The sequence below is a fragment of the Hypanus sabinus genome, chromosome 3 (assembly GCF_030144855.1).
Source record: "Hypanus sabinus isolate sHypSab1 chromosome 3, sHypSab1.hap1, whole genome shotgun sequence".
NCBI lineage: Eukaryota > Metazoa > Chordata > Chondrichthyes > Myliobatiformes > Dasyatidae > Hypanus > Hypanus sabinus.
In genome coordinates, this window is record NC_082708.1 from 112,326,123 (window position 1) to 112,353,837 (window position 27,715).

Sequence of the window (27,715 nt, forward strand, 5' to 3'; positions counted from 1 at the left end):
ATTATTTGATTAAACATTCTTTTGTTGTTTAAATAATTCATTATGGGTCATATGTAAACACACATGCATGGCATATGTCATTATGCCACCGTGACACTTGCACATCTTGCTAAAAGTAAAACAAAGAACATACACGAGGGATAAATAAGAACTATACCCTGGGTTGGGGGTAAGAACGACCCCTCTAATTGGGGCTTGTTTGCAAACTTGTTTCTTTAACTAACTCTGCTAACAGCCACGTGACTCAGCGGTGAGAACACCACCCTTCATAAACTATATACATCTAGGTTTGGTATGATTTGGTTTTCAATGAAGCACAAAAGTTGGGATGTTCCAATGAAGGGATATTGATTGTCATGAATACTGTCTAAATAATGCTCACACATAATTATCAGTCACCAAGAAATGACAGGATGTACACCAGCATAAAATTATAAAGAAAGGATATTTAACAATTTTTCAACTTTATCAAACAATTAACAAAAAAGCAAGATAAAAGGGCCCATTACAGTTAAACAAGTCCAATGTGCACATAAGCATTGGAACTCATTTCTGGAATATTGGGATATATCGCTTTACTTACGCGCTGAACCCACATTCTGTGTTAAAGGCACCAACTCAAGAGTATTGGCACCACCTCCTTAGAACTATTCATCTACATAAAGCACATTTTACAACAGGGTCTCTCCTTCGAGTGGCAGTCTGCATCTTCTCTTGTGCCCCATTCCGTAGCTCCTGCCAAAGGCCCCAAACCAAACCACTGTCCTTCACCCAGTCCTCTCAAATGTTCCTTGTCATTCCACTGGGCTGTAAGTTACAAGACAACCCCAACTGGCTGATGCAACTTTCCTAACTTGGACAACATGGCTCTTTATCTTTGGCCAAGACTCTACTAGCAGAACACACTGTTCTGCAGAAAACTGCTAAAATAAAAGTACTTCACAGCATAGCAGTAGAGATCTTAACCAGGGCATTAAACTAAAAACATACATGGGGGTTTCCAACCTGTGTCTATGGACCTCTTACTAAATGTCATTGGTCCATGGCATAAAAAAGGTTGGGAACCCCTACCTTAGGTGAACAAGTGTGCTCTACTTAGCAGCACCTACATATGATCTTGGCACTGAAGCATCTGGAAACTCATTGTAATGTGCTGAACAATGGCAGTACAGTGGTTGTTCATAACTTTAAAGCCACTTTATCATCTATTCATTTTCTTGGAAACACAAGAGTTCATTCTGATAAGTAACACTGATAAAAATGACCACAGAGAATTAATTTTCATGTCTTTCTGAGTGAAACTTTCACAAAGAAATTTCTTCATTGATTTACAATGAAACAGTGGATTTGGGTTTGATTCCAGGCTATTATAGTTCTGTACATTTTAATTTCTTTTTATTGGGAGCTCTGAGAATTGAACTAAATGCAATTATGACTGTCTCAAAGAAGCTTTCTAAACCAATTGGCCACTTAGTTCCTTGAAATCATTATTCTTCATCCTTAAAATGAGATGCTTGTTGTGCAAGTTTCACTGTCCAATCTTCTTGATTTAATAAAATAATTCTCTTGAAATATTGTGTCTGCTTAATGTACAGATGGACCTTGATTAGAAAATATTCAATTATCAAACCTTTCTTTAATAAACTTTTTGAAAACGTAGTAATCATTCCAAATATAAAATGTTTCTTAAATTCTGGGTTCCTTCCGTTTTCTGGTATACTTTGAGTAAATGAAAATACATTTGGAAATCAATCCTAATTGTTTATTTTTCCAATCAGCATTCTCTTAACATACCTCAGTAGCAAATATTTGATTAGCTTTACTTATTGGAACATTGTATGAACACCTGTTAAATCTTATTAATAATAAACCAACTTCATAGTATAAATATTGCAGGATATGGGTTAGAATTTTTTGCACTTCAGTTTGTACAAGAACATCATGTACAACAGAATCCATTCACAGTCTTGGAAACATACAAGATTCATGCTGATTATAAAAATCACGGGAATGCTGTCAGAGGTTTAACATACGTGTCTTTCTGGCTGAGTCTTCCACAAACAGAGATGAGATGTCTTCATCCACTCCTGCGTCATTCTTGGCAATGCAAGTATAAGCTCCAGTATCTTCATAGCGCACATTGCTAATGTGCACTCCACTTCCATTTGCTACAAATGAAAATCAGATGTCACTCTATTTATTTTCATAATTTCCATTACTGTACAATCACATTAAAAGATGCTATCTAGATTTTTGATATTTCAATACTTTGGCATGCTAAAACTTCACTGCATAAAAGACTAATGCCCTTTCAGGCGATTATGGAAATGGCCAAAATACACTGGAAACAGGGTCAAAATACACTAGAAACTAACACCCAGAAACCTGTTGCAAAACAGGACTTACACAGTTCCCAATGGGATCAGACTTAGCTGAATGCAGCTTCTGACAATTTCCTATGTAGCAAGCAGAGAAGGGTATCATCAGGGGTTCCGGACCCTTTTTTTTGCCACAGTGCCTTACCATTAACCAAGTGGTCCATGGACCTCAGGTTGGGAACTCTTGCCTTAAAAGTACACTCACCACACATGCATTCATTCAACAACAAGCTACGTTATGGTTGCCAGTGAGGAAGCAGAAGTTACAAAAGAGATAAGAGAGAAAACCTATGATCACTGAAAGGGACATGAAGACCTTAATAGTGAAGTCGAATGAAGGAGAGAGGCCCTGTACTGCAGGGGAAAATGGAGGCCCTGTGTGTTCATTTGTAGAGGAAACTGGCAAAATTGGCTTCAGCAATTCCCTCCAGGTATGAGAAACCTCATTTATTCAATAAATGGAAGAAATAAGTTTCATGTTCTCACAATATATATCAAGGTGAACTGTAGTTCAACAACTCAATCAGAGATCCCTTCATTTGAAAATTTCTGTAAGGAAATATCATGTGGATTGACACGGCTGCGTATTTATGCTATGTTGATTGTGCTATGATTATGCTATGTTCATTGGGTGTGGTGGTTCCCTTTCATTCTGGCAAAGCTCCGTATTAAAAAAAAACATTTTCTTATCATAATATCACTTACAGCCATACAATAATGTCTGTACCCTCCACTCTGCTAGGACTTACCCTTGATAATCGCGTTCCAGGATCACATTCATGAGAAGATCACCGGTATTTTATATAACACTTATGCTATTTATATGGTTTACAATGCTGCAGCACAGAGCTTCTGTTGCATTGTGAATAAGAATCAGTAAACAGGGAAGCAGATGGCATCACTTTCCTTTTAGGATCTATCCCTCCAGACAATGCCGGCTGTGGAAATTGCTTCCTCCTTGGTCGCCCTGAACATGAAAGCATTTGTTGAGGAAAATATCTGTATTATTAATGATGGCCCTTATGGTCAAATGTGCATTCAATGGCTGCCTGCGTTCATGGGAAGCTGGAATATCCCAATGTCTCCTGGTCATCATTTAGATCAAAGTGTATGGAGGTGCACCTGGGTGATCCCTTTAATGGGTGGTGAGCTGAAAATCAGGAGAGAGCACAGAGATATGGATACAATCAATTGGTGAGGAAACTCAGAATCAAGGTGAACTTGGTCTCCATGGAACGAAAAGCCCAGGCAAAAGAGCATGAGCAAACACCTTTCTGGGGAATTCCACATTGACTCAGTGACTTGGAAAACTTGAGCTTGTGAACCTCTGAAACACAACCAATGGAAACGATCAAAGTTCCATGGCTCTAACACATCGAGTGACTATATTCTCTTAAGCAGGAGATTCCAAGCATATCCCCTTCGTCTGTGATGGCAGAACCTATCACGAGTGCTAAAGGCAAAAGCCAAAAATTCATAACTATGTTTGGACATAAGTGCAGATTAGATGATCCATCTCAGCTTCCTCCACCATTACAGAAAGTGGTCCTTCAGCCAAGTTGATTCACTTTATATGATATCAAGAAACAAAGGTACTGGATATAGCAAAGATAAGGAGATCAGACATTATCTTAGCTGTGGCATTGAAGATCCACTCTCCAGAATTAGAAATTTCTCTCTGTACTATTTCATTTACCACTCTGGAAATACTCAATAGGTTACACACACAAAATGCTGGAGGAACTCAGTAAGTCAGGCTGCATCTATGGAAAAGAGTAAAATGTTGACATTTCAGGCCAACACCCTTCAAGACTGAGAAGGAAGAGGGAAGATACCAGAATAAAAAGGTGGGAGGAGAGGAAAGAGGCTAGCTAGAAGTTGCTTGTGAAGCCAGGTGGGTGGGAAAGGTCAAGGGCTGGAGAAGGAGAAATCTGATAAGAGAGTAGACCATACAAGAAAGGGAAGTAGGTGGGGACCCAGGGGGAAGTAATAGTAAGGTGAGAAGTGAAAGGTCAGAGTGGGGATTAGAGGAAGGGGTGAGGGAAGAAATTTGTGTACTCGACGGAGAAATCGATACTCATGCCATCAGGTTGGAGGCTACTCAGGCGGAATATAAGGTTGTTCCTCCACCCTGAGAGTGGCCTCATCTTGGCACAAGAGGAGGCCATGGATTGACATGTCAGAACGGGAATGGGAATGGAAATTAAAATGTTAGGCCACCAGTAAGTCCCATCTGTGGCAGATGGAGTGGAGATGCTCGATGAAGTGGTCCCCCATTGATGTCAGGCTTCACTGATGTACAGGAGGTTATCGCATTAGGTCAGCAGCCTCTGTAGAGATAAAACTGGAGTTTACATTTCTGATCCTTGACCTTTCACAAGAATGCCGCATTCCTAACTCTGTTCTTCTCTCTCTGCAAATGCTACCTGACCTGCTGAGTACTATCACCATTCTCATTTTTAATTTCAGATTCACATATAGTTTTGTTTTAATTTCCTCTTTTCAATTACTAAAGGAAATTACCTTGGTACATTTTGACCAGAAAATTGGGCCAAATTAAATCAGCAAATTAGTCTATTTCAATCATCAGCTACATAATGGAAAACGTCACTGCATTTGCTACTAAGCTGCATTTATTCACCCAGAAGTGTTCCTGGATAGCCGTTTTGTGTTCACCAGGATCATTCCATTCTGGACCTCATCACAGACTTACACAAGTCCAAAACATGGATAGGTGTACTGAGTTCGGTGGACAAACTGGGAGCTACTGACCTTGACATCCAAGTAACATTTGATTGAGTGCAGCCTCTAGGACTCCTGGTGGAACTAGCAAAAGGACACCACAGCAAAAACACACTAATGGTTGAAGTCATACCTCACATAAAAAAAGGTGACGGCAGTTTCCGGACAACAATCATTCATTCTTACCCCAGGATATTACTGCAGCAGTTGGTGGTGGGGGGGGGGGCACTCTTAGCTTTGACTTTCCTTCTATCATGAGGTTAGAAGTGGATTATTTTTTAAAGTTTGCAAGATATTTATTTCATTCATAATACTTTGACAAATGGAGTAGCCCATGCCTGCACCCAGCAACAGGTTAACAACACTCAGGCATGGTGTGATATTTGGCAAAAATACATCCACACAACTGAAGTATCAGGCAATAACTATCTCAAAATCAAGTCTAAACTGCTGCTTTTTTCATTCTATTGCAGCAATAGAAAACCTTTTAAGAATGTATACCCAAGTTGCTAATAATCTTCTAAAAATTCTCTCACATGCCATGGTAACTTTGAGCAGAGATTGTTATTGATTAATGAATTAGTAACAATAATTACAACCTTTTTTAAGGAAAAAGGATGATTCCTGTTGCTTATTTATGTGTATTCATTGTAATGCTATTAATAAGAGTATAATGAAGACAGATAGAAATAAATGAAGCATTTTAGAAAACCTGTTCAAATGATTATTAATCTTTTAAAAAGACAGGTGAAAAAATATTTCTAAAGGGTATTGTTATGGTACCTCATATATAACATAAAGTGTGAACTTGAAATTAGAAGCTTTGGTGTATATTCATAAAAGGTTAAGAATAGGAAAATAATTACACTTTACTCCATAACACTATTGTTGCTTCACTAATGATGACAAATATTTTATATCTGGCTTGTAATATACAAAGCATTAGTTTCATCAGTAAGTTTACTCCAATAATTAGACTTGACTGAGTTCATCACTGAAAATGCCTCAGAAAAATCATATCAATGAAAATACTATTAATATTACCATTGCAAGATTTGTCAGACAGTTAAAAGCTTCAGGAATTGATTGCAGGGTCTCACAACTTCATTGTCTGGATTGTTATGTTTTGACTTATGTTTTGACTCACTAACCAACCTCTTCCAATATTTTTATGAGATGATCATTGACTTCAGGAGATCAAAGGACAGAGTACACACCCCCCTCCATATACATGGAGAGGTGGTGGAAAGTGTGGAAAACTTGAAGTTCCTTGGAGTTATGTTGTCAAAACAGCTGGCATGGACCACCAACACCTCGCTGACATGGATTACCAACACCTCGCTGACATGGACCACCAACACCTCGCTGACATGGACCACCGACACCTCGCTGACATGGACCACCAACACCTCGCTGACATGGACCACCAACACCTCGCTGACATGGACCACCGACACCTCACTGACATGGATCACCAACACCTCGCTGACATGGACCACCAACACCTCGCTGACATGGACCACCGACACCTCGCTGACATGGACCACCGACACCTCGCTGACATGGACCACCAACACCTCGCTGACATGGATCACCAACACCTCGCTGACATGGACCACCAACACCTCGCTGACATGGACCACCAACACCTCACTGCTTAGAAAAAAGGCACAACAAAGACTCTTTGTCCTCAGAAAGCTGAAACAGGCCAAACTCCCACAAAAGCTGTTGCTTAACTTCTACAGAAGCACAATTGAAACCATCCTGACCAACAGCGCCACAGTGTGGTATGCCAGCTGCACAGCCACTGAGTGACAAGACCTGCATCACGTGGTGAAGGCAGCCCAGCAAATTGTCAGGATAGAACTCCCAGTACTGGACACCATCTATTCCAGCAGACACAGGGGGAAAGCAATCAGCATAACCAGAGACACCACACACCCCCGCCACTCCCTGTTTGACCCGCTGCCTTCCAGCAAAAGGTTCAGGACACTAAAAGCCAGAACAAATAGGCTGAAGAACAGCTTCTACCCCAGAGCTGTGGCCTCCATCACACCACTCCCACAGAACAATGACTGAAGCTGTGAGCACACGCAAGGACTCAAATACTTGCACTAACTGCACTTTGTGATATTCTGGTGCTGCTACAACTTATTTTCTGCTACTTATCTATTTAATACTGTTTTTCTATTACTGTCTTGTTTTTATCTACCACTTTATTTAATTGCCTGAGAGGAAGCCAAACAGAGTTTCATTGTACCTATGTATAATGACAATAAAGATCAATTCAATTCAATTCAATTCAATTTCCAATTCAGCTCTTAAATTAACAGATTATTTCCTCCAAATTTGAGCTACTTTCTAAATCAATCAATTGCATTTAAAAATTTTCTAAATTAATCAACTGCAACATTTCCAGATTCAGTTCATCTACTGTTACATTTTCTGCAAACTTTACAAACTTTGCAGCTTCTTCACATGGCTTGGATTTTAATAAATTGTTAAGGAAATTGTTCAGTAGTTGAACCAATGATGATTAAAAATTGCTTTGGAAGGTTTTGAATGTCTGCCTTTTGGAAAATTTCAATATCTGCTATGTGTTTCTTTAGATCTGGAAATATTTAAAAACACCATTTTGGTGTCATATTTAAATCATAATTTATTTCAAAGGTTTTTTTATTCTCCAACATAACGTAAAGTGTTTTACCAGATTCCTGTAATTTGATATTCAAGTCACTTAAATGTGTAGCGAAATCTGCAAAAAAACATTAATTTACAAATCCACACAATGACAAATAATTTTTGACAAAAATTTTTTTGTTCATCAAAAATGGACATATTTCAGCTAAATATTCAATCATTTAAGGACAGAATCTCTACTAAGCCTACAAACACTGTTGTACATAAATAGTCCTGGGCACAATGCATTCAGTATATTCTGAATTTTTTTTCCCAAAGCATGCCCAGAGTTAAATTTAATTACCTTGGTTACAATTTACATCATTTCTTCAAGTTTTTAAGGCCAGCTTTTGCACACAAAGCCATATAATGAAAGTCTGTCAGTGGAAGCCCAACATATTTTGCAAACAGATTGATAACACCTGTTTTTTTTTTTACCAACTATGCTGGGTGGATCTTTGGTTAACATGGAAACTAATATTGAAGGGTTAATGTGTCAACCAGAAAATTGTTGAAGTACCGCCTTACATATTTCAACCCTGGTGGTATATTCAGGTAGCATTAACCAGTTATTTGTGTATTTCATTACCCCTACAAGATCAAGCAATAATGGATAGCCCAGCTGATGATAAGTCCATAAGACAATAAGACATAGGAACAGAATCAGGCCGCTTGGCCCATCGAGTCTGCTCCACCATTTCATCATGGCTGATTCAATTTTCCTCTCAGCCCCAATCTTCCGCCTTCTCCCTGTATCGCTTCATGCCCTGACCAATCAAGAATCTATCAACGAGGGGACGTCACATGATGACGTAGGATCGAGACGTGGAAATCCAGCTCTCGCGTAAAAAACTAGTAAAATAGTGTTTAAGTGAAGAAAAGTTAGTAAATACTTTCTAAAAACTACTTATAAGCTATTCAGGATCAGTTTTAGACATGCCTCCTAAACAGAAGCAGAAGAGAACTTCTACTTTGAAGACAGCCGAGTTGGAAAAGAACAAGGCCCGACCATTATGACGGAGCCCTGTGCTCAGGTTAGACCCCTTTTCGGTGAAATGCATTTAGCCACTGGCAGTGAGGAACAGGAAACTGCGACAACATCAACAGTCTCCAAGAAAAAGCAGCAGGAACTGCACATGCGTGAAGAAAAGGGTATGCGCAAACAGATGCAAACCAAACTACAAGTTCCAGCTGCAATTGAAAGTGAAAGTGAACTGGAAGTAGAAGCGGAGTCTCTGGACAACACAGGTGAGGAAGAAGAGGAACCGGAAGAAATCAAAAAGAGAGGACCTTCTGAAGACATAAGCGAAGCTTTGATATAAATAATGTATGAATTAAAAGCAATAAAGATTACGCTTGATAAAGTTGTGAAAAAAAACAGGAGAAAACGGATAAGAAAGTTAAAAAGCTGGAACAAATAACGGGAGACACCACTGACAGAACGGAAAAAAAAATGGAATATAATATCCTTGCCTGGACATCAGAAAGAAAACAGTTGCTGGAAAAAGTGGATGTGCTTGAAAATTTTAGCAGACGAAATAATATTAAGATTGTTGGTCTTAAAGAAGGCATAGAGGGAGAAGATCCAATAAAATTCTTTCAAAAATGGATCCCGGGGACTTTGGAAATGGAAGAAGGAGGTCAGTTAGTTGAAATCGAAAGGGCCCATAGAGCTTTAAGACCAAAACCCCAACAAGATCAAAATCCACGATCAATCTTGATAAAATGCTTAAGATATCAAGATAAAGAAAGGATTCTGAAGGCAGCTGCTCAAGGTACCAGAAAGAGAAATGGGCCATTGGTGATAGAAGGGAAAAGAGTAGTTTTTTTTTCTATCCTGATATAAGTTATAACCTTTTGAAGAGGAGGAAGGAATTTAACCCAGTGAAAAAAATCTTATGGGAAAAGGGTTATAAATTTATATTACATTACCCAGCAATGCTGGTAATTTTTTTGGATGATGAAGAAAGAAGATTTTTTACTGATTATCGGAAAGCAGAGGAGTTTGCACAAGAACTTCCAAATATTCGCTAGACACAATAAAGAACTTATGGAAACAAAATGGATTTAAGATGAAGACTGAGACTGGGAATGGATTTGATGGACATTTAAGGGTAGAAGAATATATAAATATATTTTAACTATTCGATAGAAGGAGATGAAGGTAAAAATTTATTAATCGGGAGTAGTGATATTAATTTTTTTTCTTCTCTTATATATGTTTTTTTCTATTACGGGGAGCTGGAAGAACTTCTGATTGATTGCTATGGAATTCACATGTGTAATCCTGGTGATTGCCATGACCCGTAAAACTGAGGGGGGTAATGTTGTGATTTTTTTCTATTCACAACATTAGTAGGAGGGTATTTTGTTATTTTTTTTATAATTTATCTTTTTTCTACTTTTTTTTCTTTGCCTGGATGATTGGGGGGGGAGACATATAGCAACATGGAGAATCTTAAAGAGATTCCCCAAGGTACTATAAGAGCAGAGATATTATATACTGTTATAGATTGGAGTAACCTTGTTAAAAACAATGACTAATTTACTGAATTTTTTTAAGTTTTAATGTTAATGGGCTTAATGGACCGGTGAAAAGAAAAAGAGTTCTAACATACATTAAGAAAATGAAAGTAGACATAGCATTTTTGCAGGAAACACATTTAAGAGAGATAGAACATCAGAAATTAAAGAGAGATTGGGTCGGGAATGCTATTGCAGCTTCATTCAATTCAAAGGCAAGGGGAGTTGCAATTTTGGTTAATAAAACCTTACCAATTAAAATACAAAATGTATTCATTGACTCCGTAGGGAGATATGTGATTACACATTGTCAAACTTTTTTGGAGTTATGGACTCTTATGAATATTTATGCACCAAATGAAAATGATACAAAATTTATACAAAAAACTTGTTTGAATTTGGCCGATACACATGATAAAATATTAATAGGTGGAGATTGTAACTTCTGTTTAGATCCAGTTTTAGATAGATCAACTAAGGCTATTACAAAATTAAAAGTAGTAAAACTAACTGTCTCATTGATGAAAGATTTAAATTTGATTGATATATGGAGAAGAATTAATCCAAGAGAAAGAGATTATTCATTTTATTCAAATAGACATAAAACTTATTCAAGAAAAGATTTTTTTCTATTATCAGCGAATATTCAAGATAGAGTGAAAAGTATGGAATACAAAGTAAGAATACTGCCAGATCATTCCCCTTTGATAATGACAATGATAATGATGGATAAGGAAGAATTGATTTACAGATGGAGATTTAATTCAATATTATTAAGACAACAAGATTTTTGTGATTTTATGGAAAAACAGATTCAGTTTTTTTTAGATACAAATTCATATTCAGTTGATGATAAATTTGTATTATGGGAAGCAATGAAAGCATATTTGAGGGGCCAGATAATAAGTTATACCTCTAAAATTAAGAAAGAATATATGTTAGAAATGGATCAATTGGAAAAAGAGATTGTAAAATTAGAAAAAGAATCTCAAAGATATATGACAGAAGAAAAACGAAGACAACTTGTTAATAAGAAGTTACAATATAATACACTTCAGACATACCAAACAGAAAAAACAATTATGAGAACTAAGCAGAGATATTATGAATTAGATGAAAGATCACACAAGATTCTTGCTTGGCAGTTGAAAACAGAGCAGGCTTCCAAAACGATAAATGCAATTAGAACAAATGCAAATAAAATTACTTATAAACCTTTAGAAATTAATGAAACCTTTAAAAATTTTTATTCTGAATTATATCAATCTGAACCACAAAATGATGTTGATGAGATAGAAAGACTTTTATTACAAATAACCCTTCCAAAATTGAATTCGGAAAAACAGAAGGGATTCGATGTGCCTTTTTACATTAAAAGATGTTGAAGAAGTTCTAGGAACACTTCAGAATAATAAATCTCCAGGAGAGGATGGTTTTCCACCTGAATTTTCTAAAAAGTTTAAAGATTTATTAATCCCTCCTTTTATGGAGTTAATATATCAAGCGGAAAGAATACATAAACTTCCAGAATCTTTTTCGACAGCGATTCTAACACTATTACCAAAAAAAGACAGAGATCATGTAAAACTAACATCATATAGTCCTATTTCTTTGTTGAATACGGACTATAAAATAATAGAAAAATTTTTATCTAATAGAATATCTAAATATTTACCAAAATTAATACATACGGATCAAACAGGATTTATTAAAAATAGACAATCGGCAGATAATGTAACTCGGTTACTTAGTATAATTCATGGCACAAAAGAGGGATGAAATGAGTGTGGCAGTTGCTTTGGATGCAGAAAAAGCATTTGATAGATTGGAATGGGATTTTTTGTTTAAAGTATTGGAAAAATATGGATTAGGAGAATTTTTTATAAACTGGATTAAAACCTTAAATACTAGTCCTAAAGCTAAAGTAGTGACAAATGGCCAAATTTCAGCATCATTTCAATTAACAATGTCAACTAGACAAGGATGCCCATTATCACCTGCTCTATTTGTACTTGCAATAGAACCTTTAGCTGAATTAATTCAAATTGATTCAGATATTATGGATTTTAAAGTTAATCGGGAAGAATATAAGATTAATCTATTTGCTGATGATGTTCTGATTTATTTAACAAATCCATTAAATTTGTTGCATAAGTTATCTTTTAGGTTGGAAGAATATGGGAAAATATCAGGGTATAAAATAAATTGGGATAAAAGTGAAATTTTACCCCTTACTTAACGAGATTAGTCAACGTTGACTAGTAACTCAATTTAGATGGCCGATAAATGGTATAAAATATTTAGGTATAAGAGTTGATAACGATATAAAGAATTTATATAAATTAAATTATATGCCATTATTGAAAAAATTCAGGAAGATTTTGATAAATGGATGATGTTACCAATAACATTAGTAAGTAGAGTCAATGCTGTAAAAATGAATATATTTCCTAGATTACAGTATTTATTCCAAACACTACCAATACAAATACTGCAGAAATTTTTTCAAGAGTTGTATAAAGTTATGATGAAGTTTCTTTGGAAAGGTAAGATGTCAAGACTATCATTGGAAAAATTGACATGTAAATTTGATCTAGGAGGGTTACAACACCCAAATTTTAAGAATTATTATAAAGCAAATCAACTTAGATTCATTTTGTCTTTTTTTGATCAAGATAAACTGGCATGGATTAGAATAGAGTTAGATAAGATAGGAGAAAATATACCAGAAGATTTTATATATAAATGGGATTCTAAATGGATATGGGAAAAGGAAGAATCCCTTATATTAAAACATTTAATTAATTTATGGAATAAGATAAATGTTGATGATGAGATAAAGAAATCTTTATTAGCAAAGAGACCTTTAATTCAAAATAGACTCATTCCTTTTACAATGGATAATCAACTTTTATATAACTGGTTTCAAAAAGGGATTAGATATATAGGAGATTGTTTTGAAGGAGGTATATTGATGTTATTTGATCAATTAAAGAATAAATAAAAAATAGCAATTAATACTCTTTTCTGTTATTTTCAATTAAAGAGCTATTTAAGAGATAAACTGGGTCATACAATGTTAATGCCAAAACCTAATGAAATAGAAACTTTAATCAAAAAGGAAAAATTAAAAAAATTATGTCTTGTATGTATAATTTGATTCAAAAACAGACAATTAAACCAGGAATCCATAAGTCAAGACAAAAATGGGAAACTGATTTGAATATTAAAATTGATGAAAAAAATCGGTCAAGACTATGTCTTACTAGTATGACAAATACAATAAATGTCCGACTCAGATTAGTACAATATAATTTTTACATCAACTATATATTACACCACAAAAAATAAATAGATTAAATCCAAATTTATCTGATCGATGTTTTCGATGTAATCAAGATATTGGTACATTTTTACATTCTACTTGGTCCTGTGCCAAAATTCAACCTTTTTGGATAAATTTAAGAGTTTTATTGGAACAAATTATCAGAATACAACTTCCACATAACCCAATATTATTTTTATTAGGTGATATTGAAGAGATAAAACCAAAACTCAAATTGAACAAATATCAGAAAGAATTTATAAAAATTGCTTTGGCAGTAGCCAAAAAGACTATTGCAGTTACTTGGAAATCAGATTCATACTTAACTATGGACTATTGGAATAATGAATTTTTAGCTGCATTCCACTTGAAAAAAAATCTCCTATAATTTAAGAAATAAATATGACATTTTTCTGAAAATTTGGTGCCCTTATTTACAAAAAATAGGATTAAATATATAGGTGCTCTGAAGATAAAGTTATTAGTCATTTGGTGAAAATAACTATATATATTAAAGTTATTTTGAATTCCATGGAGCATGTGGGGATCTTCTGATATCCAGTCATTCATTCATTCATTCATTCATTCATTCATTCATTCTTTCTTTCTTTCTTTCTTTCTTTCTTTCTTTCTTTCTTTCTTTCTTTCTTTCTTTCTTTCTTTCTTTCTTTCTTTCTTTCTTTCTTTCTTTCTTTCTCCTCTTTTTAGATAGGGATGTAAGGGGGGGGAGAGGGTTAAGGGGAGGGGGAAGGGTTCCCCTTATATGATATATATGATTATATATATCATTATTTCACTATTCTATTTCTGTAATTATCTTAAAAATCAAATAAAAATTTATATAATAATAAAAAAACTTCTGACTTAAATATATAAAGACTTGGCCTCCACAACTGCCTGTGGCAATGAATTCCAAAGATTTACAGCTCTCTGGTGAAAGAACTTCCTCCTCATCTCTGTTCTAAAAGGACACCCCTTTATTCTGAGACTATGTCCTCTGGTCTTAGACACTTCCACCAAAGGGAACATCCACTCCGTATCCACTCCATTAAAGCCTTTTTAGCATTCGATAAGTTTCAGTGAGGTCACCCCTTGTTCTTCTGAATTCTAGTGAATACAGGCACAAAGCCATCAAACGCTCCTCAATCCTGGAATCATTTTCGTAAACCTTCTTTGAACCCTCTCCAGTTTCAGCACATCCTTTTTAAGTTAAGGGGCCCAAAACTGTTCACAATACTCCAAGTGATGCTAAGGCATGCTCCATAAAGTCTCATAATTACATGCTTTCTTTTATATTCCAGTCCTCCTGAAATGAATGCTAACATTGCATTTGCCTTCCTTACCACCGACTCAACCTGCAAATTAACCTTTAGGGAATCCAGCACAAGGACTCCTAAGTTACTTTGTGCTTCAGTTTTTTTTGTATTTTCTCTCCATTTAGAAAATAGTCAATCTATTAATTTCTTCTATCAAAGTGCAGGACCTTACAGTTCCTGACACTGTATTTCAACTGCCATTTCTTTACCCATTCTCCTAATCTAAGTCCTTCTGTAGCCATTTTACTTCTTCAAAATCAGCTACCCCTCCACCTATCTACATATCATCTACAAACTTTGCAATAAAGCCATCAATTCCATTATCCAAATCATTGACATATAACATAAAAAGAATCAGTCCCAAATCCCTGTGGAACACCACTGGTCACCGGCAGCCAACCAGAAAAGGATACCTTTATTTCCATTCTTTGCTTCCTGCTAATTAGCCACTCCTTTATCCATGCTAGAATCTTTACTGTGCTGTGGCGTGTGGCCAAGTGGTTAAGGCGTTGGACTAGCAAACTGAAATTCGTGAGTTTGAGCCCCAGCCGAGGTAGCGTGTTGTGTCCTTGAGCAAGGCACTTAACCACACTGCTCCAGTCCACCCAGCTGAAAATGGGTACTGGCAAAATGCTGGGGGTTAACCTTGCGATAGACTGGCATCCTATCCGGGGGGAAGTCCGGCATGGAAACCAGCATAAACACTGGTCTGATGAGCCTATAAGGCTCAGAACAGACTTTAACTTTATTTTTTACTGTAATATCATGGGCATATAGCTTATTAAACAGCCTCATGTGTGGCACCTTGTGAAAGACCTTTTTTAAAATCCAAGTATCAACCAATTCTCCTTTGTCAATTCTCCTGCTTGTTGTTTCTTTAAAGCATTCTAACAGATTTGCTAGCCAGGATTTTCCCTTGAGGAAACCATGCTGACAACAGTCTATTTTATCATGTACCTCCAAGTACCTTGAAACCTCATCCTTGATAATCAACTCCAAGATCTTCCTAATCACTGAGTTCAAACTAACTGGCCTCTAGTCTCGGCCCACAATGTTGACTGTATTCTTTTCCATAGATGCTGCCTGGTCTGCTGAGTTCCTCCAGCATTTTGTGTGTGATGCTTGGATTTCCAGTATCTGCAGATTTCCTCTTGTTTGTGATTGTCCTAGTTGCTTTTCTTCTATCTCTGCCTCTTCTTGAAGAGCGGAGTGACATTTGCAATTCTCCAGTTTTACAGAACCATTCCAGAATCTAGTGATTCTTGACAGATCATTACTATTGCCTTCATGATCTCTTCAGTCACCTCTTTTAGAATCCTTGTGTATGCACTATCTGGTCCAGGTGACTTATCTACCTTCATACCTTTCAGTTTCCCAAGAACCTTCTCTCTAGTAATGGTAACTCCTCATACTTCATGACCCTGGAGGTCCTGCTCTTTAACTTAGCACCTAACTCCCTGAACTCTCTATGCAGAACCTTGTCACTCGTCCTACCCATGTCATTGGTACCTACATGGTCCACAACTTCTGGCTGTTCATCCTCCCACTTAAGAATGGTGAGGACTCAATTCAGAAGACAAGATACCATCCGGGAATCTCTTCTGCTCAAAGCTCCTAACTAATGTATCCCCTATCACCACAGCATGTGTCTTCTCCCCTTTTCTCTTCAATGCCAGAGTCCCAACCACTGTGATTTTCCTCTCCCCACCCCCATAACAGTATCCATAGTAATACACCTGTTGTTGAGGCAGATGGCCACAGGAGTACTATGCACTGATTCCTTAACCACTTTCCCCTTCTTGACTGTCACATATCAGAGCTTTCATCAAGACAAATAGAAATAAATTTACATGAACTAACATTGTTTGTTAGTTGGTCTGTTAAGTTTGTTTCCATAATCTATCTTTTACTGTGTTTCTGTTCACGGGCAAATCCTTAATGCGCTAATATATTGTTCTCTTTCTGGAAAACTGTCAAAAAGCCAAGGAGCACAATTTAGCTATGATTTTTCAACATTTTCCCCATCATTGAGCAGTTCACTGTGTTATTCAATAATCTTTGAAGCCTCAAAACTACCAATAACTAGGATAGAAATACCTGAATACACGACACAGCACGGCAGCAACGGCCTTTCAGACCTGGTGTTACTTTAATTCAATTTTCTAATTTAAGTTTGAGACACAATTTTTGATTAGGGCACATGGATAACAGAGCGGCTATCTACCATCGCCAGATACTACTATGATACAGAGATTGCCCAAAAACAAACCTTCACGAAGATCTGCTGGTTAAATTATGTGACCTCAGCTTGTGGAGAGGATCGGGCCCACATTCCTCGGAGTCGCCTGACGCTGGTGGCTGGAGATGGAAACGTCATAAGCGATGTGCGAGAAAGCGGAAGCAAGGTAAGCAGGCAGAGGTCCGTGCCAGACTCAAAGCAAACCCTAGCCGGCCGGCTCTCCCGTCCATTCTGCTCTCATAATGTCCGCTCCCTGGACAATAAAATGGACTACATCCGACTCCAATGAAATACTCGGTGGGAGTACAGAGACTGCTGTGCATATGTTTTTACAGAGACGTGGCTCATTGCTGGAATTTCAGATGCCGCCGTTCAGCTGGATGGGCACACCTTATTTCAAGCAGACAGGGATGCAGATCTCTCCGGTAAGACTCACAGTGGTGACTTGTGTGTTTACACCAACATGGAATGGTGTAAGAACTCTGTGCTGGTTTCCAGACACTGCTCATCCTTAGTGTAGTTTGTGGCAGTTTGTTGCAGACCACTTTATTTGCCACCTCTGTCCTTATATTCAGTGTCTACATTCCCCCCAGCGCTAATGCTAAGGAGGCGCTCTGTGAACTGTACGGGGCTATTAGTGAACTGCAGAATGCACACCCTGATGGACTGTTTATTGTCACCGGAGATTTTAACCATGCAAACCTCAAGTCAGTGCCCTCCAAATTTCATCAGTATGTGGACTTTGCAATGAGGGGGGGAGAACGCGTTGGACTTGGTTTACACAAACTTCCCTGACGCGTACCGGGCAGAACCCCGCCCCCACCTCGGATACTCAGACCACATCTCTGTTATGCTAATCCCAGCATACAGACCGCTGGTCAGGCGCTCCAGACCAGTTCAGAAGCAGATGAAAACCTGGCCAGTAGGAGCTATCTCTGCTCTTCAAGACTGCTTTGAGCACACTGACTGGCACATGTTTAGGGAGGCTGCAACCAATGGCGACTCTACCAACTTAGAGGAGTACACAGCATCAGTGACCAGCTACATCAGCAAGTGCATTGATGATGTTACTCTGTCCAAGACCATCACTATACGTGCCAACCAGAAGCCATGGATGACTGCAGAGGTGCGTGCGCTGCTGAGGTCCTGCGACTCTGTCCTCAGAGCAGGCGACAAGGCAGCTTTAACAACAGCAAGGGCCAAACTGTCCCAGGCCATCAGAGGGGCAAAGCGTGCACATGCCCAGCTAATCCACAGTTACTTCCAGGACAGCGGTGACATGCGGCGCATGTGGAAGGACATCCAGGACATTGCCAATTACAGGACAACAACATCACCTGACTGTGCGGGTGATGCCTCCCTCCCAGATGTGCTGACTAACTCCTATGCCCATTTTGAGGCGGGAAATGACGTGGCAACGAGGAAGTCCACCCCTCCTACAAATGACCAGGTGCTGTGTCTCACCGTGGCCGATATGAGAAGAACCCTATGCAAGGTCAACCCACGGAAGGCTGCTGGACCAGACAACATTCCTGGAAGAGTGCTTAGAGGATGTGCAGATCAGCTAGCAGGTGTTCCCACTGACATTTTCAACATCTCCCTGAGCAGCGCCACTGTTCCAATGTTGTTCAAGGCCGCCACCATTGTCCCTGTGCCGAAGAAGTCTTCAGTGTCTGACTCATTGACTACCGTCCCGTTGCACTCACATCCATCATCATGAAGTGTTTCGAGAGGCTCATCATGAGGCACATCAAAACCCTGCTCCCCCCTCACTGGACCCTCTGCAGCTTGCATACTGTTCCAACCATTCAACAGACGACACCATTACCATCATCCTCCACCTGGCCCTAACCCACCTGGACAAAAAAAAAATGTCCGTTCGAATGCTGTTCATAGACTTCAGTTCGGCATTTAACACAATCATCCCTCAGAAACTGATTGAAAAGCTGAGCCTACTGGGCCTGGACACCTCCCCGTGCACCTGGATCCTAGACTTCCTGACTGGGAGACCTTAGTCAGTCTGGATCAGGAGCAGCATCTCCAACACCATCACACTGAGCACGGGGGCTCCCCAGGGCTGTGTGCTCAGTCCACTGCTGTTCACTCTGCTGACCCACGACTGTGCTGCAACACACAGCTCAAACCACATCATCAAGTTCGCTGATGACACGACCGTGGTGGGTCTCATCAGCGAGAACGATGAGTCAGCTTACAGAGAGGAGGTGCTGCGGCTAACGGACTTGTGCAGAACCAACAACTTGTCTCTGAATGTGAACAAAACAAAAGAGATGGTTGTTGACTTCAGGAGGGCACAGAGCGAATACTCCCCACTGAGCATCGATAGCTCCTCGGTAGAGATTGTTAAGAGCACCAAATTCCTTGGTGTTCACCTGGCGGTGAATCTCACCTGTTCCTTCAACACCAGCCCGTAGTGTCTCTACTTTCTGTGAAGGCTGAGGAAAGTCCATCTCCCACCCCCCATCCTCATTAAATTCTCCAGGAGTTGTATTGAGAGCATCCTGAGCAGCTGCATCACTGCCTGATTCAGAAATTGCACCATCTCGGATCACAAGACCCTGCAGCAGATAGTGAGGACAGCTGAGAAGATCATCGGGGTCCCTCTTCCCGCCATTACAGACATTTATACTACACGCTGCATCCTCAAAGCAAACAGCATTATGAAGGACCCCATGGACCCACATAAATCTCTTCTTCCTCCTGCCATCTGGGAAAAGGGAACAAAGCATTCCGGCTCTCACAACCAGATTATGTAACAGTTTCTTCTCCCAGGCTATCAGACTCCTCAATATCCAGAGCCTGGACTGACACCTTACCCTATTGTCCTGTTTATTATTTATTGTAATGCCTGCACTGTTTTGTGCACTTTATGCAGTCCTGGGTAGGTCTGTAGTCTGGTATAGTATTTTTTTTCTGTGTTTTTTTTGTGTAGTTCAGTGTAGTTTTTGTACTGTGTCATGGTCCTGAAAAACGTTGTCTCGTTTCAGCAGTTAAGGTCGAAGTGATAATAAAATGTGACTTGACTTGACGACTGAAAATTTTGATGTTGATTTCTCAAGAAATGTGTTACTTTTGTTCTTGTTAACTTTATTTCAAAGCCATTTATGAACAGTTTCATAATGCTGCTTTACAGAGGAAGTCCTGCACACCACTGTTTCATAACATAAAATGTATAATGCTTTATCATCTTTTTAATCATGCCAAATCCTTCAATCCATTACTCTTGAACGTCTCTGCTATTACTCCCATCATTTCTGTGTTTTTGCTGGTGTATCTGACATTCTGAACAAGTTGAAAAGTGTTAGGACTCCAGGCTGGTCAGCCGGTGCAGGCATAGTGGTTTTTTCAGAACTGGACTCTCTTGTTATTGATCATGTTCCCATACTGTCTGTGTATTTAAATACTGCTCGCTATACCTTAGTTTGATCGGTCTTAAAGTGTGATTTTGTAATTAGCAAGAGCCTCTGTGTGCGTTTTTTTGAGTCTTTTCTGTGTGTGTTTTATATGTCTGCTTAATTCCTACCATTTCTGGGTCTTATTATTGCATCAAGAATTTTGATTATTATATTTGTGTTTGGATTACTGCATTCTTGAGTTGGGCTGGTTGTCTGTTTCTTGCCCATCTTGGCTAAAAGAAAACGAAACTTGCTTTTGAATCACCATATCACCTCCTGTTTGCTTCATGGTTTCTGCAATTGGGTTTACTCTCAATCCTCAGTGGTACAGTTGACTTTCAACCCAGCAACCTGAATTTGTTACCTGATTGGGCCACTTCCTTTACACAATTTAAAAAATATCTCAATAATAACTTTAAATAATGTAGTTTCACTTACAAAAATAAAATGCTTATTTTATTTCTAATAAAAAATAAATACTCATGAAGGCACTAAACTACATCCAGTATTTAGCATTATCATCACTGAATACTCAGTGTGCACTCACAAGCAACAGAAGAAAGAATATAAGCAGAGTGAGGCCAATGCCATCTGCCCAACTGTTTGCTATCCAAATACTCATGTGCATCATGGGGTGAGTGAGGATTTCAGAACAGCCAGTGTAAGACACTTCCTGTAAAACACATCACACTGCTTTCGGGCCATTTACTGATTCATCTGGCCGTAACGATCACCTGTGTATATCTTTGTATTGTGGGTGGGGCTAAAAGGATCAAAGGTCACATTGCATGCTCGATGTCGATGAACTTTTCTGCATGAGCTGCCTTCGGCACACATGTCATAGTTGCCCCAGCGTTTGCTCGGCAGAAGACAAGCTTTAACTGCGGAATGCTGCAGCATTCATTACTCAGGGTCTTGAACTATTTAATTTTATTGTGACTGTATTTTACTGATATCTTAGATGTGCTCTGTGCCTTTTGCTGAGTTGCACCTTGGACCCAGAGTAACGCTGTTTCTTCTGACTGTATTCTTGAGTATTAATGTGCGGTTGAATGACAACTAAACATGGACTTAAACACAGATTCGCCACCTCACTGACTATGGCATCTCCATTATTGAATCTGCCACGACCCATATCCTCCAGGGTCACCTCCCAGCAGAAATTCAGTTGAATTAGCCACATAAATAGATAGTTTTGCAAAAAGCTGAATGTCTTGAGGCAAATGATTCATCTCCTGACACCTAAAAACTTTTTTTTTGTTATCCACAAGGCACAAATCAGATGTAAATGAAATGATTTATTGCGAGTTGTACCATGATTGCTCAAAAGTCATCAACGGCACCAGATTATTTTGCTAAGGGAAAGAATGGGCACTTGAGTAACTGGAAATATCACCTCACCAATGAGAAATGTTAATTTCCTGGAGTTCAAACTTTGAATTCAAATTACATTTATTATTTAATTATTCATACTATAAACAACTTTGAGATTCATCTTCTTGCAGGCAAAGAAACACAATTAAACCCATTAAAACCCACACAACAAAGACCGTCAAACAATCAACGAGCATAAAAAAGAACAACTCACACAGTGATAAAAAAGTAAACAAATAGCACAGAACATTATCCAGAGAGACCCTGATAGCAGGACCATAGCCATGAAGACAGCTCAGTGCTCAGGTGAGTGAAGTTGGTTTAGGAGCCCGATGGCTGCAGGCCACATCCACGAAGACAGTTTGGCACTGAGGTGAGCGCTGATGACTGCAGGCCACAACTGCAGAGTCACTTCAGCGCTGAGGTGAATAAAGCCTCACAAGATAGTGAGCTGAGCATCGGCTCATCCTTTGCTCTCAGCCTTGAGCTTTTTAATCTTGGTCAGCATTTAAGTCAACCAAATGTTGATTTGATTTTCGCTCATGGGCCCGGATCCTGCTGATTCAACCCGGCCCCTCGTCCATTCCAGTAATGGCTGAACGTTAGTTCCTTCGTGCTCTCGGGCCCAGGCTCTGCCACTTCAACTTGGCCCAAAGTCCAGTCCAGCATTGGCAGCTGTGACAGTACCTGCATTCTTGAGAGTCCGGTTCACTGAGTCTTTCAGGATACCACAGAAATGCAAGACCGTGCAGACGATTTGAAAGCACAGCTCGCAAAGAGTAGGATGTGGTTGCAGTGATCATAGTCCACAAAAGGTGTAATTAATAGAATAGTTAGTATTGATATTTGATGCCTACAAAGCATCACCGAGTCTTGCAGGATATGACTGTTATTCATGTTTCTATAACTCTGCATAGCTATTAATAACTCAGAAAAGATTGGTAACTTACTTCCAAACCCTACCCAATATTCAGCCCATCAAGCTTGCTGGTAGTTGAACTGTAAGGATAACTAGTTACAAACAAGAGAAATTCTGAGGATGCTGCAAATCCAAGGAACATCAGCTGGCCAGGCAGCATCTATGGAAAAAAGTACAGTTGACATGTTGGGCTTAGACCTTTCGGCAGGATTGCCAAAAGGGTCTTGGCCCAAAATATTGACTGTACTCTTTTCCATAGATGCTGCTTGACTTGCAGAGTTCCTCCAGCATTTTGTGTGTGATAACTAGTTGTCTAATTGTCTGATCTTGACTTGATGCCTTCTCAATCTTAGATAGGAGCAGAAATCCTATCAAATAAGTTTCTTTGAAAAGAACTTTATTTTTGGAATGTGCAATTTATCTCTTTGCCTGGCATGCTATTTTTTGGTAAGTTCTATAATACTGAAATTAAATTCAGAGCAGCGGGGAAGCACTGAAGATTGAGAAATAATGTGTTGGGAAACACAATGATAGGAAAATTACTGCATTAGAGTTATAAATAGAGTAGAGATTGATAAATCATTCTGAGATACTCCCGAGTTCTGCAGAAAGCAACAAGAACAGATATTAACTCTGCCAAGGTTTTGAAATATCCTTCATGGGCTGAAACCTTTTTCCAAGATCACAAAGCTGTTCAAGTAGGTGGGATGAAGTATCTTAAAATGTTAACAAAAGGAAAACAAAAAGATGCATAAAAACTACATACTAATACTATACCAGATTAATATAAAGACCTCAAGATTTTACATTTTCTAAATAAACAGCGTGTCTGTTTTCAAGGTTCCTGTATTCCATGCAATACTTCTAGTATTTTATATCATTTGATAAACAAACATTCCTTGTTACAAGTTAAGTATTTATAGACATGAGTGCAGTATTACCTTGCAGAGTAAGCTGCTTTGACAGTTTGGGCATAATGTCAACTCCATTTTTCAACCAATTGATCATGGGATTCGGAATGCCTTCAGCATGACATCTGAGACTTGCGGTCACACCTGGCTCACGAGCTTGACTCTCGGGGTAAACCCTAATAACTGGAGGCACTGTCAAAAAAGATCAAAAAATACAATTCAGAGCTTCCAATGCAGTATTGAAATAATTAATGGAATATTGTTCATTGTAAGACTATGACGGTAAAATGCCATAGGCAAGATGATCAAACTGAATTCTGAAGAACACAAGGCCATATTTTATCTAACCTGGTGGTTACTAATATTGGTGCTATTGGGTTTGTTATAGATGTCCTCTGTGGGTAGTTGAATTGGTTTCGTCATTGTTGAGTTTTTGAGAATTTCTATTAATTTCAACCAAGTACAAGAAGGAGAATGGCAAACAGTAACTAGTTGCTCGGTCACAAGCAAGCATCTGTTGCAATGAATAACACTGGAGGGTGTGTGTGTGAGAGACTGTCTCAGCTGGAAGGGTAGTTTAAGGCCCTGGCTGGTAATATAAGGATAAGTGTTACACCTCCTGAAGATACAGGAGGAACAGTGCCTCGAGAGTGAAGGGGTTGGGTCATAGAGCCATTAAGTCATACAGCACTACAGCACGGAAACAGGCCCTTCAGTCCATCTAGTCCATGCCTAACCATTGATCTGCCTAGTCCCATCAATCTGCACCAGACTATAGCCCACCATATCCCTCCCATCCATATTCCTATCCAAATTTCTCTAAATGTTTAAACTGAACCCACATCTACCACTTTTGCTGGCAGCTCATTCCACAGCTTCACCACCTTTGATTGAAGTAATTCCAAACCACATGTTTCTCTTAACTTTTGATCTTTCAGCTTTAACCCATAATCACTAGTCTAGTGTCACCCATCCTCAATGGAAAAAAGCCTGTCTGCTTTTATCCTATCTATGCCACCCATAATTTGTACACCGCAATCAAATCTCCCTTCATTTTCCTATACTCCAGGGAATAAGGGCCTAACCTATTCAGCCATTCCCAAAAACTCAGGCCCTCCAGTTTCGGCAACATCCTTGTAAATTTTCTCTGCACTCTTTCAATCTTAATTATAGCTTTCCTGCAGGTAAATTACAAAAAATGCACATAATAATCCAAATTAGGCCTCACTAATGCCTTCAACATAATATCCCAACTCCTGTATTCAGTACTTTGATTTATGAAGCCCAATATGCCAAAAACTTTCTTTATGATCCTACCTGTGATGTCTCTTTCACTGAATTATAGATCTGCATTCCCAGATCCCTCCCTTCTTCCACATTCTTCAGTGCCCTACTACTCATTGTGAGTGTGGGATGAGCAAAATGTCTGATTTATTTAAAAGACAGAAGGATATATGTATATATGATCACCCACTAGGGGATCCACTAATTTTTTTAGATTCTTTTGCCACTTCACTGCAGCATTAAATTAAACTTTCAACAGCTTTTCAGGATGTGGGAGAAAATTCTCTTTGCTGAAGGGGAGAAAGTGCAAACTGCACACAGACAGCACCCAAGTCGAGGATTGAAATTGTGTCCCAAATGCTGTGAAGCAGATGCATTGAGAGCTAACCACCATGCTTCAGGATTTAAGTTGCACCTCAGGAAGTTGTGGTTTGTTTCACACAGAAGGAAAGAAATAAAAACTCTGGAATTCTGGATTTGAGGTGCAACAACTTGATTATTTACTTCAGTCCTCTGATGTAGCCATTGGAACTAATGCAGTAACAACACTATGCATTGTGCAATAGGTAGGAAGTGCTCTTGCTGTTATAAAATGGTACGTCCAATAAGCAACATCTTGTGCTTCATATTACTAAAGATGCAGAAAAATATTTCCCATCTTTGCTATCATTTTCTCAGCTCTTCTTCCTCTGCTCATGCGTTTTCCACTCCTAATCACTTATTGGGTCTTTTCACGCTTTTGCACATTTGTTAGGAAGGGATATTCAGAATCAGAATGAGATTTAATGTCACCTGCATAAGCTGTGAAATCTGGTAACTTTGCAGCAGCAGAACAATGCAATACACAATAATAGAAAAAAAACTGAATTACTTAAGTATCTATAATATATATTAAATAATTAACTTAAATGAATAGAGCAAAAATAGAAATATATAAAAAGTAGTGAGGTAGTATTCATGGGTTCAATGTCTATTCAGAAGTCAAAGGGCAGAGGGGAAGAAGCTGTTCCTGAATTGTTGAGTGTGTGCCTTCATGCTCCTGTACTTCGTTCCTGATGGTAGCATTGAGAAGAGGGCATGTCCTGGGTGATGGAGATCCTTAATGATGTTCGGCGCCTCTCTGAGGCACTGCTCTTTGAAGATGTCCTGGATACTATGGAGGTTAAAGCCCATGATGGAGCTGACTAAGTTTACAATTCTCTGCAGGTTACTTCGATCCTGTGCAGTAGCCACCCCCACACTACCACCCCCCCCCCCCCCCCCTCCACCATACCTACTGTACAGTGATGCAGCCATTTAAAATGCTATCCATGGTACATTTGTAGACACTGCAAGTGTTTTAGGTGACATATCAAATCTTTTCAAACTCCTAATGAGATATAGCCACTGTTCTGCCTTCTTTGTAACTGCATCAATATGTTGACTTCAGGTTAGGTTCTCAGAGATGTTGGCAGAAAGGAAATTGAAGTTGCTGACTCTTTCCACTTCTGATCTCTCTATGTGGACTGATGTGTGTTCCTTTGTCTTACCCTTTCTGAAGTCCACAATCAGTTCTTTGGTCTTATTGATGTTGAGAGCAAGGTTGTTGCTGCAATGCCACTCAGCCAGTTCTTGTCACCATCTGGAATTCTGCCAATGATGGTTGTATCATCAGAAAATTTATAGATGGCACTGGAGCTGTGCCTGGCCATGCAGTCGTAAGTGTAGAGCGAGTGGGTTAAGCACACGTTCCCGTGGTGGCCAGTGTTGACTGTTAGTGAGTTGGAGATGATATTTCCAATCCTCACAGATTGTGGTTTTCTGCCTAGGAAGCTGAGGATCTAGTTGCAAAGGGAGGTACAGGGGACAGGTTCTGGAGCTTTTGATCAGAATTGTAGGAATGATTGTGTTAAACACTGAGCTGTAGTCAGTATGCTGATCAATTGTCAATTTAATGAAATGGTAGTGCAGTTTAATTTCCATTCTTGTTGACAGATTGCTACATCCAAAACTCATGTTTACCAACAGTACTGCAACTCTAAGGGCTTTTTTTTTTAAATTTTGCTTTCTTTGAATATCTTTTATCAACTTTGGCCTGTAAAAATTGGGGATTGCACAAGCTTGCCACCTCTGAGAACAGGTCCAAATTTGTAAGTTTTTCTTCACAATGTCATCCTCGCATGTGACAGAACGCTATTTCTGACTCATTAACCTATGAACTTTGAGGCAGAAAACTGTTTTTTATGATGTCACCAATTTTCATATTAGTACTTCAAAATTCTCCACGTTAAGCTCTTGAACAACTGGCCTGATATGGACTAATATATTGACTTCTCTTTCTAATGCCACAGTTATAGAATGCTGTGTAGTCGTACTTTCAAAGAACTTTAATGACACTGCTATTGAATGCAGTGAGGTCAATTGGGATCAGGAGAAGGATGTTCCAATGTCTGGAGTCACACCTAGCTCAGAAGGGAACTGTGGCAGTTCAAGCCATAATGGTAGCTGAAGGACATCAGTGCAGGAAATACTTGGGTATTTATTTGCTTTATCAACGGCCATCTTTCCACTCTGAAGTCAAAATATATTTGTTCACTATGGACACTTGCATGTCATTGAAAGCAGCATCAAGG

The 27,715-nt window shown here is 38.8% G+C and overlaps 1 protein-coding gene across 1 annotated transcript in view; it reads right to left on the minus strand.

The window, feature by feature from the left end:
• The window catches only part of fstl5 (follistatin-like 5), a 502,898-nt gene that overhangs the window by 117,419 nt on the left and 357,764 nt on the right, over nucleotides 1-27,715 (minus strand). Inside the window, exons 6-7 of the mRNA XM_059964959.1 lie at nucleotides 23,850-24,011; nucleotides 2,034-2,168 (exon numbers count right to left, since the gene is read on the minus strand). Of these exons, the coding sequence (XP_059820942.1) occupies nucleotides 2,034-2,168; nucleotides 23,850-24,011 (297 nt within the window). The remainder of the gene's footprint in view (nucleotides 1-2,033; nucleotides 2,169-23,849; nucleotides 24,012-27,715) is intronic.